The sequence below is a fragment of the Tauraco erythrolophus genome, chromosome 7 (assembly GCF_009769465.1).
Source record: "Tauraco erythrolophus isolate bTauEry1 chromosome 7, bTauEry1.pri, whole genome shotgun sequence".
Lineage (NCBI taxonomy): Eukaryota > Metazoa > Chordata > Aves > Musophagiformes > Musophagidae > Tauraco > Tauraco erythrolophus.
The window spans coordinates 3,060,486-3,075,204 of NC_141471.1; the positions used below are offsets into that span (position 1 = coordinate 3,060,486).

The 14,719-nt window shown below is 43.7% G+C and overlaps 1 protein-coding gene across 2 annotated transcripts in view; it reads left to right on the forward strand.

Annotated features, from left to right (window-relative positions):
- The window catches only part of CCDC13 (coiled-coil domain containing 13), a 31,986-nt gene that overhangs the window by 220 nt on the left and 17,047 nt on the right, over positions 1 to 14,719 (forward strand). The window contains exons 2-7 of one of the 2 annotated variants that reach the window (XM_086614775.1): positions 4,680 to 4,828; positions 7,389 to 7,394; positions 8,147 to 8,274; positions 11,550 to 11,636; positions 11,907 to 12,023; positions 13,235 to 13,339. In XM_086614775.1, coding sequence (XP_086470901.1) covers positions 4,680 to 4,828; positions 7,389 to 7,394; positions 8,147 to 8,274; positions 11,550 to 11,636; positions 11,907 to 12,023; positions 13,235 to 13,339 — 592 coding nt within the window. Of the gene's footprint in view, positions 1 to 4,679; positions 4,829 to 7,388; positions 7,395 to 8,131; positions 8,275 to 11,549; positions 11,637 to 11,906; positions 12,024 to 13,234; positions 13,340 to 14,719 lie in introns of both variants that reach the window. The other variant, XM_009982883.2, reaches the window with a different exon arrangement.

The window sequence follows — 14,719 nt, forward strand, 5'->3', positions numbered from 1 at the left end:
AAATGTGTAGCAGCACTGTTCCTTTAGGGAGTCACAGAAGTATATTTTGCATATGATCTTCTGAAACTTGTAGTAAGTTGACAGAGCACTTGCTGTCTTCACATAACGGGCTTTCATTGTCCTGAGAAGGCTCTTGCTGCCCCTGACATGTTTCTCCTCAGAGCATTGGGATGTGCTCTCTATTAGCAGTGTTCCACAAAGAAAGAGCAGAAGAACAGAGGGGTTAAGGGTGACATGCTAAGTGCTCGCTGAGGAAATCCAGTCATTCAGGATCACTAATGTCCTCTGAACTGTTGGTTAGTTCCTGCCTAGCCTTGTAAACAAACAGATTCCCTACATGAATAATTTCCAAAGACAGGTAAGGGCAAAGCAACTAGTGGGTGCAAGCCAAAGGGCTGCAGCACCAACAAGTGTTCCCCTGGACAGTCACCTCGTGGTTAAGATACTTGGCAGGGTTATACAAGGTAGAGTTTTAAATCTTACTGGGGACAAGGGTTTGGGTCTTACCTCACCCATTGGGATGGTATCTGGATTACCAGGACATTGGACGTTCTGGTGTGGATCTCCCTTGATATTGTTTCTGGAGCTGAGTGCATAATTCAATTTACTGGAGCAGAGGTTTGAAACCCCAGCTCAGATTATTCATCTGCCTCCTAGGGTACAGTCAATCTCTCTTTCTGACCCAATTAATATTTTTTTGTACAAACTAGAACAGGTCTAAAGTTGGACAGATCCCAAAGATGTCTGCTGTTACTACAGCGTTGGCTGTTTAGGGATTTGCTCCCTGTTAGTGGTGAAGCCAGCTGAAAAAAATTCCTGCTTCTCCTCCCCTCTTGCAACTGTGCTGACACAGCTGTTTGCTGGAAACTAGATTCACTTTCTAGGGGAAGGGTACTTTGATTCTGAAATCGTTTCAGTCATCCAGTTTACAGCTTTAGTCCCACAGACTGTTTTACTGGTGCCATGGTGGAGTGATGTACGGTGATACAGGGGCAGGAAGGAGGAGCTGGTCACGGGTGGAAAACCACAGTTAGGCACGTACATTTGGGACAGTTTCCCCTCTTTGAATCCCAAGTGGGGAAGGGCACTTCTTCCAAAGTTTATGATGCCACTGACCAGGGTTTATTAAGCCTTAAATGCTGATCTTCCCTATATGTTATTCTGGGCAACTCCTTGCTCAGTTTGTCTCCGGAAATTGCTTCCTTCAACACCCAAGTGCATAAGCTGCAGCAGAGCTCGTGTGAAGATGCAGGGAGCCCAGAGGTGAACCACTGAAACTTTCAGGTGCTTCTGGGAATGTGATGTTCATGCTGCAAGGGAAGTCTGTGTGGAAACAGGGAGCTGACCTTCTAGAAACGAATGCTCTCTCCTTTGCATCGTACGATCTTTTTTTACACGTGGGTCCCTCACCACGGCTGTCTGATTTGCCAAATTACGCTTCTGATCTGACCCCTACCAGCTGTCCTCTTCCCTTCAATGTTTTGTTCTGATAGTACATAGGAGATTACTATGGAGATCTGATTTGGTTTTTTTTTAAAGGGAGGGGGAGATTGCTTCCCACAGCTCGGATGTGTGTTTGTCTGGTGGAGGAGAGGGGCTCAGGCGCTCCGATAGCGCATCCTGGCGCAGCGTGCATGCTCTGAGGTGCAGAGTACCGCAGAGTCCCAGCAGTTCTCTGCCATTTACAGTTCAGTGGCTTGGGTCTGAGCGATTCAAGAGCTACTCCTTACCTCTGTTTTCAGTGGATTGACTGGTAGAAGTCCCCATTTGACATGGTGGGTGTAGCAGATTTACCTGGATTGTCCTTTGCTTATGTTCAGCAGAAGAATGGTTATAAGTGTATTAAATCTAGGCAGGATTTGCTTCTGGAAGGGATTCACCAGGATGTACTTTGCAGTATTCCCATGACAACACATTAGAAACTTGTTCCAGAATAACAGGACTCCATATGGTCTGCAGTGGCAGTGATTTCAGGACGTCAGTGTTGTTTATAGCAGCACTTGGAAAACATTCTCCTCTCAGAAGTCTCCCTTCCTCTGAGCCTTGGGACTTCATTTTTCCTTCCTCCCATCTTACTCCCAAATTTTGTTTAGGCGAGTGTTTAGCTGACATGTCTGTCTTTCTGTTTTGTTCTTTCTGTAACTTTAGCCTTCCTGTTCTGTTTGGTGTATTTAAGATTAAGGGATTCTCCCCGTCACATGGAGAATCTGTAACAGAGTTGGGAAAGACACTTACCTGAATTTCAGTCGTAAGCTTTGCTTCCAAGTTTCCCTTGCCTCTGTTTCCTTGAACTAGAGTGAAAAGGGTTACCTTTCTGCAGCCTGTTTCTTTTGGTGAGTTTCCATTGCTGAGCCATTGGGTGGAACCTGCTACGTCCTCTGTGACATGCAGGGATGGGATGGGATGGGATGGGATGGGATGGGATGGGATGGGATGGGATGGGATGGGATGAAGAAGGTTCTCAAAGGAGACTCCAGTTCTGTGCAGTCAGAATTTCTGTCCGTCCTACTGTAAGTGCTTTTTGTCCAGACTTGGAAGCTAGCTCTGAGGAAGACATCGCTCATCAGGTGTGTTAAGAGCTCAGAACCCTTTTTACATGTTAATTCCCTAACTGTTAAAAATCTTTTTGTCCATGTGTCTCTAATTAAATCTGCACAGTTTTGTCGCTCACTTCTGAGTACTACATGTGGGAATAACTTAGTTCTGCTGTTTGTCTGCTCAGATTGCTGTTTCTTTCTTCTCCTTTGTAACCAGCTGCCTTTGATCTCCCTTGGATTTGCAGCTTTGAAACAGAAGTGCATTTCTTAATTATGGATAGTGAATCGTGTCATAAATTGACTGTGCTGTTTATGGCAGTGCTCTCAGGGGTCATTTATTCTGACATGTACATATGGAGTATGCACTTAAAAGCTCCGAAGTCAAGTTGGAGCAAAAACCTTGGCAAAACTTTTGAACAGAAAAGGCTTAGGTGACTATTGAGATAGCTGACTTGTCTGGCTGTGGATATGTCAGTAGCCACAGGTATATACTGTGACAACTGGGCTTTATCCCAGTCTCTGTGATCATCCAAGCTACCTGCTTCTATTGTAGTCTGGAGCAATCAGTCTGTAGGCCAAAGGGGTGGGACACTATGCCAGATTAAGTCACCAAAATGTAGACAGTCAGGGTCCCACTGTAGATAATGAGAATCTAGAGCTTAATTCATATGCCCATCATAGGTGTCTAAGGACATCTGAGATGCCCTAGGGTATTGGGAACCTCCACGTGGGAATGGTAGACAGGACACAGGAGACCTGCACTCTTCAGCAGCAGCAGCAGCTGGGGGACGGGTGGGCAGCTCAAATGGCACCTGTGTGTGGGTAAGTGAATTAAGTCCCTTCATCAGAGCACTTAGTGGCAGTCAGAGAGCCATTCACATCCCCCTGCAGTGGCAGCTGGTCTGTAAGCAGCACTGGTTGTATTGATTAGACCTCCTATGACTTTCCTCTGCATTTGGGCTTGCTGCTCACAGAGAGACACCCGAAACTCAGATGGAAGGAGATAAGAAACGCGGATGGGAGGAGATGAGGAAACTCAGAGGCAGGCAGAATGGGAACCGCTGACTTGAGCCAGCAGGGTCTCAACCACAAACATATTTACCAAAGGCAGTGTCAGTACAGCTTCTCTTAGCACAGTTGGTTTTCTCTCTGGGGAACGGAGGGAGGTTCATTTCTGTTCTGAAATGCTGCTGTCTGGAGGGGTCTAGCTAAAAGGTATGTCCGAAGTTGGAGGATGTGAGTAATTCCTGGGGTTGGTTCTTATGTCCGCACGTGGGTGGCGAGTGCTCTCTGAGATGCTTTCTGTTCTCTGACTGGGCCCCAGAAGTTTTCCCAAGAACCCTGCGTCATGGCTGCTGGCCTCGCCTAGAGGGCTCAGATGATCCTGGCATCTCAAATAGAATTCTGAGTGCCCACGACTGAATGGAGCCCCCGAGGCCTCAGCTTCTAGATTTTTCCACTGGGAGGAAACCATTGTGTAAGGACAGCAAAGAGATTAAAGTTATTAATTCTCTGGATGTCTTGGAGAGATGAAACCCATCAATGTTACTAAATGCACTGAAGAATAGGAGAAGCAAGACCATTTCCTTCAAAGGGCTTTTTTACATTCTTTGTTTCTAAATGAATTCCAAAAAGCAGCATTAACAATACGAACTGATGCCAGTCCGTCCTGGTGGGGTTCCGAGAAAATCGGATGAGGACACAGGAAACTGGGTTTTTGTGAATTGCTGTGGGGCATTTGTTTTTAAAGAAAGAACCTCAGTAGCAGCTTTTGTAGTCGATGCTCCGTTGGCTTCTGTTGGCTTCAGTAAGTGCAGAAAGTAAAGCCTGAAAGTCACGAATGCTGAATGGTGAGCTTGCCTGGTTTCCTCTGAAGAGCCACATAAGTAAGATTGAGATGAGACTGTTTGGTGACCTCAAGAGCACTGAAAAGATACCTGTGCTGTGATGTTTGGCCCCAGACAGCACAAGGAAGTGCAGAATTTTTTAAGAAGAAATCAGTTAACTGAATAGATCAGGTCATCAGCTTGTTTTCTGATCTGAGGTTTGGAATATTCTACTTAATTCAGTAAATTCACCTCTGGTAAGCTCAGCTCATCTGGCATACAGTGACATCTGGCATTGTGGCTTGTTTTTTCACAGGTTGCTTGAGGCTGAGAATGAGCAGCTGCGGGATCAGCTTCGAGAGGTCCGAGATGAGAACTGCAGACTGTACAAACTGATGACAGAGAAAGATTTTGAAATAAAGCAACTCCAGAAAAAAATACAGGAGGACAGATTGGCTTTGTCAGGTAAACAGTAACTTTGTATCCTCATCATGTTGGTTCCAGTGTTTGCCTGATGCTGGTGACAATAGAGGTAGGATAACAGAATCATTGTGAGCCCCTGGCAGTGAAACATTCATGTGACATCTCTTTACCTGCTTTATGCTAAAAAGCAGTATTTCAGTCATATTATGTCTGCCTCTGTTTCCACTCCTGTAATAAGTATCTGCTGTGAAGAATCAAAATTCAGCTCTCAGCTGAGACTTAGAATCCTAGAATCACAGAACAGTTTGGGTTGGAAGGGACCTCAAAGATCATCCAGTTCCAAGCCCCCCTGCCATGGGCAGGGACATCCTCCACTACACCAGGTTGCCCAAAGCCTCCTCCAGCCTGGCCTTGAATACTTCCAGGGATGGGGCAGCCACAGCTTCTCTGGGCAACCTGTTCCACTGCCTCACCACCCTCTGAGTGAAAAATTTCTTCCTTATATCTCATCTAAATCTCCCCTCTTTCAGTTTAAAGCCATTGCCCCTTGTCCTGTCACTACACACCCTTGTAAAAAGCCCCTCTCACTTGTTCTCTGTTGAGCTTGCAGTAATTTGCAATAGCACTGAAACCACTTGGCTTTGAACTTGGAAAATACTTAAACACCTGGGTACAGATTCAGTCAACACTTAGAGCTGCTGCCTGAACTTGCCAGGGTCTAAGCTGACACCCTTTTGCATTTGCAGAGTTTACACCAATGTCCCTCCTATGGTAAGGAGTCTCATTGCTTTATTTGCAGAGGGAAGTTCCTCTTGATGGTTTGACGTGATGTCCCTTATGTGTGGAATGGCATGTGTGCCGAAAGATCTGTGCCTCACTCTCTCCTTCAGCTTCATGAGCTGCGAAATACGAATACTACTCCCCATTTTAGAGAGCTATTGAAAGTCCAAATGACATCTGGTAGTCAGGTCAGACCTAAGGCACTGAATATTGTTATTGGTAATTATATGTCCCTTAATATGTACAGTGCTCTTTTGGGGTGATCTCTGTTCCTCACAGATCTTCTGCAAACTTACTATTATTGGCACCAAAAATGATGATTCATAAAAATCATATTTTGGCAAACTTTCTGTTAATGTCAAAGAGGAGTGTTGCAGCTTTCTCTGCTTCGTTGTGTTAAAATCCTTATTCAGAATCCTTTTGTTTGCCTCAATAGGGCACATGAAGGATGCTGGCTGATTGCAAAGTCCAGCTTCTGAAGTGGCTTGGGTGTCCTTTGAAAACGGAACTGTGCAGGCTGCACCTCCTCCACTGGGTGCCACTGTTGTTCAGGACAGCAGAGGTGACCAGGCTAGTAGAGGAAAGGGGAACCACCAGTAAGCAGAACTAAATAACACTTAAATTACACCTTAATTCTTAAAAACTGTCCGTAGCTTGCATGTACGAGAAATGATAAGCTACTACTGGGTCAGGACCAGGAGGCTGATGTGCTGTTGCAGGTTCTTTGGCTGCCTCACATGGCGGCTGGTGGCAGTTTGCCCCATGCCTCTGTCTTCCCTGTCTTCATCGTGACAAGAGACTCACCTGCATTGCATGGGAATTAAAAGCTTTGATTAAATGTGTGCAGTGCATTTGAAGACCCCAACACAAGAAGGACATGGAGCTGCTGGAGCAGGTCCAGAGGAGGCCACAAAGATGATCCGAGGGCTGGAGCACCTCTGCTCTGGAGACAGGCTGAGAGAGTTGGGGCTGTTCAGCCTGGAGAAGAGAAGGTTCCGGGGTGATCTCATAGCAGCTTTCCAGTACCTAAAGGGGGCCTACAGGAAAGCTGGAGAGAGACTTTTTACAAGGGCGTGTAGTGACAGGACAAGGGGAAATGGCTTTAAACTGAAAGAGGGGAGATTTAGATTAGATAAAAGGAAGAAATTTTTCCCTCTGAGGGTGGTGAGGCACTGGAACAGGTTGCCCAGAGAAGTTGTGGCTGCCCCATCCCTGGAAGTGTTCAAGGCCAGGTTGGATGAGGCTTTGGGCAACCTGGTGTAGTGGAGGATTTCCCTGCCCATGGCAGGGGGGTTGGAACTGGATGATCTTTGAGGTCCCTTCCAACCCAAACCATTCTATGATTCTATGACTAGCCTGGCTTTTGGTTAGTTTAATATTTGCTATGATCCTTAGCAGTTGTTATTTGCATAATAGCAAACTAAGGAAAAAATAATTTCTAAACAAGAGGGAAAACACACGTCAGCTAGAGGAGTAAGAACAGTGGAAACGCTTTTAAAAATAATGAAATTATTATTTTCTCTACAACATTTTTAAATAGTGACATGGGGTCGTATTCTATTCTCACCTATATTCTGCATAGTCCCCTTAGCATCTCTAGGGGTTTTATGGGACTCAGAATTCACTGGAGAGTGATCTGTCATCCTTGCATGTCACTCCTGTTCTTGAATGTGGCCTTCACAGATGTCAGCAGAAAAGTCATTGCTTCAGATCACTGAAAGAGGATGAAAGAGTTAAAAAGAATGACAACAGTTGAGTTCAATCTTCATCTATCCCACCAAGGGTTTGTTGTTGCAGGCTGATATTCACCGTCGAGCTAGAGGTTTCCGTGGACGTTGTGTGCAATTATATTGAGTTTGCACTTGTACAAGAGCTTTGCTTCAAGCTCCGTGATGTTAACGGAAGCCAGGTGACACACCAGCCAGTCCTGGGGATTACTTTATCCGTGACACTAACCAAACCCTCCCTGATGAGGAGGTGAATGAGGTGTCTGTTCAAAAGGGTAACACAGGAAGGCTCCACGTATAATCTCAAGGGACATATAAATAGGCACAATGAAATTTCCTGGACGTTATCTGGGACTCGACTGTAATAGTGTGCCTGACCTTTTAGGACAGATGTCTAGAAAAGTTCATACCTCTGTTTCAGCCACTCCTCCAGTAGTAAACAACCAGTGTAGAACAGAGCGTTGTCTTTTTCTGTAACATGCTGCAAAAACCTCTTCGTAACCGTCCTTCCCAGTGGTCAGCAGAAAACACCTCTACCTATTCTACATGCTGATGTTGCTACGACCACTGTTGTGGCCTTCTGGCACGTGGCTGTTGCTGAGGTTTGAAATGTGGCTTTGCTAGCCCCAATGTGATGCTGACTCAAAGGACCAAGCAATCCAGCTGGAATAACTGACGCCTCTTTCCCCTCGCTTGTTCGTTTAAGTGCCTGGCACAGCCCTGAGAGGGATGGATTAGACAATAAAAGTACATTGTGCACTGAACAGAGAACAAAAGCATCTTCTGTTCTGAATCTTGCCTGTAAGATATGTCCTTTGCTTTCATGTATCTTTTTCAGGGGCGTTTGGTTTAGCCGGAGATGTTGCAGCTACTAAAATAGTTGAACTGGCCAAAAAGAATCGTGAGATAACTGCCGAGACTGAGAGTGAAAAAGCCAAAGTGAAGCAACTGAATAACAAAGTCAAAGAGCTGGAGAAAGAAGTGAGACGTTTTTCTTGTTCTCTTTTTGCAGGCTAAAACATAGAAATGCAGCCTTTGGGATAGAGAAGCTGTAGAAACTGGGTTGAATTCATGTTCCCATTTTGAATTTGCCCTTGCCTCCATGCTTGCTTTGAGTTCCTTTATTTTCTGTCCTTGATAGGAGAGAGGGATGTGTGCCCTCAGCTGCTTCCAGCTTTGCGGAGAGGAGATAAGAAAGGATATCAGGAAGTGATAATGAGAGAAAGATTTATGAAATACCAATTAGGAGTGTTCACTTGTATTTGAAGCACAGAGGCCTTTCTAGCAGTATGGCAATGATATTTTTCTGATTTTTTTTTTTGTGTGTGCGTGTGTGAGGTGGAGCAAATTTCATACCATTATGTCTTACATTCCTACCTCGTTAATACCAGTCATGAATTAGTGCTCTATTCTTTTATGCTTTATTCATCCACATAATGAAAGCTGTTTTCTGGCAGAAGTGCTTCCAGAGCTGAGGCAGCAAAAAAAGGTATCACTTAAGACAGCAAATCTTCAGTCAAATTAATTTCTGTGATTTAGTTTGACTTTTTTGTATGTGCTAACCTTTCACAGGAATAATTTTACTCAGGTGACTGCTGAAATGAAAATTAGATGCCCTGATGTCAATGTTTATTTTGTTAATTGGCTACTACTGCACTCCCTTGCACAGTACTGGTAAAATTTTAGATCATTTTCAATGCTTTGCTTCCTTAGAAGATGTCATTTAAATGGATCAATAACGCGTATCATGCTGTCTGACAAATGCATTTTGACTCCGTCTTTCACTATCACTCATTATCGTGAATCATTTTTTGAAAAATCAAGAAATGGTAGATTACATTTTTGAGAACTCCTGCATAAATCCAGGGTGTTCTGGTCAGAGAGGTCAAACAGTTGGCGGGCTGGCTAAGAAATATTAGGTGTAACTGGGGACCTACAAAATTACACAAGTAGGGGAGCAAGCCGTGAATAATTTCAAGAAAAATCAACTGGGTTACAATCCCCTGCTGCAGAAGTGTAATGACCATTATTCAAACAGAAATTTAAAATATTGTCAGACATTGACCCAAAAGAAAGGACCACAGGCGTTTCAGGAAGGGAAATCAAACTCAAAGCAAACAGAAATTTTCAAGAAACAATAATTTCTGGTCAAATCAGGGATAGACACTTTAGATATAAACTAATCTGTCCTTAGACACCGGCACCATCAAAATCAAAACCAAACACAGCAACTTGTCTCACTTGATGTGAAGGTGAACCACAATGTGACCCCCACTGAAACCATGCCCTGGTCAATGGTTTTTCTCACAACTTCATTTGGGGTGGCTCTTCTTCCAGGGGGGTTGGAACTGGATGATCTTTGAGGTCCTTTCCAACCCAAACCCTTCCATGATTCTATGATTCTCTAAACTAATGGTCACTAGTTGAGTTTGTGGGTTGCGCTTGTTCAGGAGAACTATATGAAGACATAAAAAATGGGAAAAATCAAAGCAATGTTCGACAGTGGGAGGTATCTATGAAAAGTGTTGAGTGATGAATGACAAGAGCTGTCCCAGGCAGGAACCCACAGTGATTCCCATCTCTTTAGTAACTCTTACTAAGCTGGATCACTCTCTAGACACACTCATCTTTTTCCATTGACTGTAGAAAGAACCAAGACAACTAAAGGGCAGTTCAGTTGCCCACGCATAAGCTTGAAAGTACAACCCAAGATGCCACTTGACCTCTGAGACATCCCTGCAGAGCAGTTAGATGTGACAGGACTGGCAGTCCTGGTGCAGCAGCTGAAGGCCTGTGGGATACCCTGGGATGCCTCAAATGGGACTAGACAGCTGCGTGTGGGCAACAAAACTGAGTCCACAGTCGGTGCATCCACTTGATCTGATGTAGGTGCCTACTGTAGACTTCTCTGGTTGTATTGATCAGATTCTGTTCTTTGTAGAGACACCCACGCTGAAAACAGGGCAAGTGTTGATCTGTGAGTTGAGTCTCATCTTGTGTGCCTACTTATAGATGCCTTCAACTCTGCTGAATGAACTGTGGTGATGGTACCTTCCAAGTGCCTTTACAATATGTACTTTCACCACTGGAAAACACTGTTATTTTAAATAGATGTTAAGGCTTTGCTTGTGTTAAAACTGAAAAATATGTAAATCATAAGTGTTTTAACGTGACTGTGTTCCCACCAACGCAATGGAAGGTGTGGCCATTGAGCAACCACTTAGCAAAGAGTGGTACGTGTAAACAAAGACTGCAAACAGATGTTTGGTGAAAATTTCCTTAGAATTTGACCTAGCAGCTGCCAACACTAGCTGAAATTTCTCATTCTCAGTCCGTTGACTAAAAGTCGATGAACTGAGTAGAAGGGGTGGCCTAATCATTAATTTACTTGAGAGGAGTAAACGTTAGAGCTGTGTCTGAATTACATTCTCAGTTTCCCAGGTATCACTTTAATGAAGAAGCTATTCCTTAGAGCCTTCTTCCATTCAGGCAAATACTCAAGATATTCTGACCACCTCAAAGAATGAAGTCTCAGCCCTGTAAAGCAACACTTTGCAGCCTTTCCAGCTCCAAATTCGCTCCAGTCCAGTAAGAAATCTTTGCCACCTCAACGTAGGACGTGATTCGGAGGAGGAGGGACGATGTGCCTGCCTTCCTAAACTGTGGCAAGCAGTGAGAGATGTTTTCTTCACAGTTTGAGAAACGCTACCTTAGAGCTATCCCAGCTAAAGAAAAGAGCATTAACATCATTGCTAAATAGTCATTTCTCCTTTTAAATTCATCTGGTAGATAGAACTATGTGCTGTTTATGAAATATCCTATGATTTTCCTGAAAAGTGGGTAAACAGGCAACCAGAATCCAGAGGCAACATCCTGATCTATACTCTACTGTATTTACATTTATATATATAAACATTTATTTTATGAACCTGTGATGATAAAACCTCACAGAAGTCTCCATACTCGATAACTGATCCCATCTCAACAAGTCAGAGACATTTTCACCGAAGTTTTTCCACAGTAAAATAACATGTGCTTCTTCGGAAAGCATTTCAGGAAAAGTTGTATGCTTTCCTACTGATTATGTTCAAAACACAAGGGGAAATGAAGTTTTGTGTTTTTTTTTCTAGAGTACATAAACATTCAAGATCATCAGAATTGCTGTTGTACTTTTTCCTAATTAATCTTCCATGGAGGTATGCTCTTCACTGTATCTACTCTATAATAACTGCTTTTTTTGTTGTTTTTTTTTCCAGCTACAGACAGCTGTGGAAAAAATACATTCTCTTGGTGGTGATGCAGGAATCAAGCAATCAACTCTGAAGATGATAGAAGGAAACTTGGTACGAATTGTAACTGAAGAGAGGAAATCAGAAGCTGATACTTAGTTCTATCGTGCGTTTTTTTCCTTATGACAAGGATGTATCCCTGTCACCAGTTTTGTGACCAGTTTGCTCTGTTTGTACCTTCTCTATGATCCCAAAAATTAGAGAAGGCATTTGCATGGGTTTGGGAAAAAAAGATTCTGTGATCCTGATGGATCTGTGGATCTTAATCACTTCAGTTTTTCCCTGAGGATTCTGTTCTTACCACGTACGTTCTCCTCTTCAAAGGCTGAAAGTCCAGAAGTGAAAGCACTGCAAGAAAAGTTGACCACAGCCAACTTTAAAGTGATGGAGTATCGTAACCAACTCCAATCTGCAAAGCAGGAACTGAAGATGACTCACAAGGTATTGTTGCAGGACACAGCCTGTGGCTGGGATCATTCTTGTATGTTCTTGTGAAACTAGGAGGCTTCTTTCCCTTTGAGCTTTGATTAGCCCCCCTGAAGTATTCCAGTGAAGTGTAAGGAGGTAAGAAAAGACAGGGGTGTGGTGGTTGCCTTGGAAAGATATGCACATGGACACACAGATGTCATGCTCTGCCACCACAGCTGGATGACTGTGTCCACTGTTTCTATTGCTGCGATGGCTACAGATTCCTTAAGGTTTGAAAGTCCCAGTTCAGCAAAATAGGATCATGATTGACTTGAAGCATATGTTCAGGCCCATTCCTCCTTTCCAAAACTTTTAATTATGTATTGACTTTTGATGTAGGCTTCAGTCCTGTGGAAGTCAGTGGGATTAAAGACCATGCTTGAACTAAAGCATGTATTAAGCAGTTTGTTGGAGTGACATCCAGAGTAGCCTTTTCCTCTTTGATTCCTGATGGATTTTAAGGCGTTACTATGTGCTCTGCTTCTTTTGGTTTCATTACTTTGCGTAAGAGACCTGCAATGCAGATCAGAGTAGAGAATATGGTCCTAAAAATAGAACTCTGCTGACCTTTTTATAAATAATTTAAATGCTCTTCATACTAACTTTAGCTCTTGTTAATGTGGCGGTGTTGGAATTGTGCAAGAGAGATTGGCTCAATCCCTGATTGCAAGGAGGTGTGTTAAGACATCTCTCTGCTCTGTTCCTATTTAGTTCTGGTTAAGTATTTATTGTATCAAAAATAATTGTATATATCGAAAATTGTTAGTAATGCTTAGTAAATGTTGGTGATGAATTTGAAATCCTCGTTTTACAGAAGTGGCACAGTTTAACACCCAGCTATGCAGCTAGATGGTACAATTTGTCACTCTCCGTAGGCAGGCAGCAGAACAGAGGTTCTGTTTTTAAAAAAGCAAGGGATGTTAGTCAAACATCAAAATACTGAATTACACACCTGACAAAGTGGAATAATTCATGATAGCCAAACCCCTCCTCAGCACCAACAGTCTGTGTTGTGATAATGATCGGAACGAGCTTACATCACACGGGTTACTGGGTATCAGACCCGGGCGATAAAGGCCACTGGGTGTAGATACAGTGCTTTGTGTTTGCTGCTAGAGAGAGCAGCTTCTCTCCCCTCTCCCCAGCACACGTACTTTTTATTGATGTTAATCCCTTTTTCTTAGCTTTTAGCAAACGAGGTTGGTGAAGATGTGAATATTCAAAGTCTCTTGACCAATTCTGGCAGCTGGCGTGGACGAGCCCAGCAAATTCTTGTTCTTCAAAGCAAGGTGAGTTAAACCCCTGCATAGTGCCATGTCAGCTGGGTGCTGGGGTGCTCTTTCTAAGTGTAAATATTACCTCAGTTCAAGGTAGAGATACTATTAGTTCTTCATTAAGCAATTCTTAAAATCTATATTGTTTATAAATAAGTCCCAGTACAAACAATGTTTACTGCAAATACATGGCCAGTCTTCTCCTGTGTTGAGGAAAGCAACTGTTAGAATAAAACACTTTGTGGTAACTTTTGTAATAGTTTTTGCTATGTTTGTGTTCATGTGTGTGCGTGTGCACACGTGTGCGTACGGTGGTGGGGTGTTAAATTTTAGATATGTGCTGGTGTGTGCAGGGTTTTTCAGAGTTCCTGCAAACCATATTAATTAGTCTGTTGCAAACGTGCAGGTTTCAGTATTTTAAGCCAGGAATGTCTTGCATCTGTGTCAAAGGAGAGAGTTCAGTGACCTTGGAGAGCTGAGGCGGCCTAGTTGAAATCCCAGGATGTTTTGAAGGTGCCTCTCTCCACTGAGGACAGAGTGAGCCCTGCCAGTGTCTGTGCTCTCACTGAGACACCTCTGCTCAGTGCCTAAAGTCAGGTGGGAAGAATTGAGGCCAGAGAAGATTTTGAAGTTGTTCCCCCAGGAGCTTCAGTAAAATCCTTAATTCTTGAATCTTCTGAAGGGCACAGTCTAGCTGAAATGTCAGCTTGGAACAGGGAGGCAGTTTTGTCTGCGTCTTAAATAAAACTTCTCTCAGGTGTTTTGATACATATTCTTCCTACTTTTCTGCTATTTAATTCTGTGCCAACAAGCTATGATTTTTACACTCTGATTGACTGAAATTGTTAACTTCTACTTTCCCTTGAGCAAACTACATTTTTCTTCTTTAGACCCCCTGGCTGGGATTCATCTGAAGACTATGTGCGGTACTCTACTGTAATGTAGAAAGATCTTTCTGAGGCGGTCTCCTCAGGCCCCTTCTGGGTCATCATAGAATCACAGAATAGTTTGGGTTGGAAGGGACCTTTTAAGATCATTTACTCCAACCCCCCTTGCAGTGAGCAGGGACATCTTCCCCTAGATCAGGTTGCTCAAAGCCTCATCAACCTGGCCTTGAACACTTCCAGGGATGGGGCAGCCACAGCTTCTCTGGGCAACCTGGTCCAGTGCCTCACCACCCTCAGAGGGAAGAATTGCTTTCTTAGGTCTAATCTAAATCTCTCCTCTTTCAGTTTAAATCCATTGGCCCTTGTCCTGTCACTACACAACCTTGTAAAAAGTCCCTCTCCAGCTTTCCTGTAGCCCCTTTAGGTACTGGAAGGCTGCTAGAAAGCCTCCCCGGAGCCTTCTCTTCTCCAGACTGAAGAACCCCAACTCAGCCTCTCTTCATAGCAG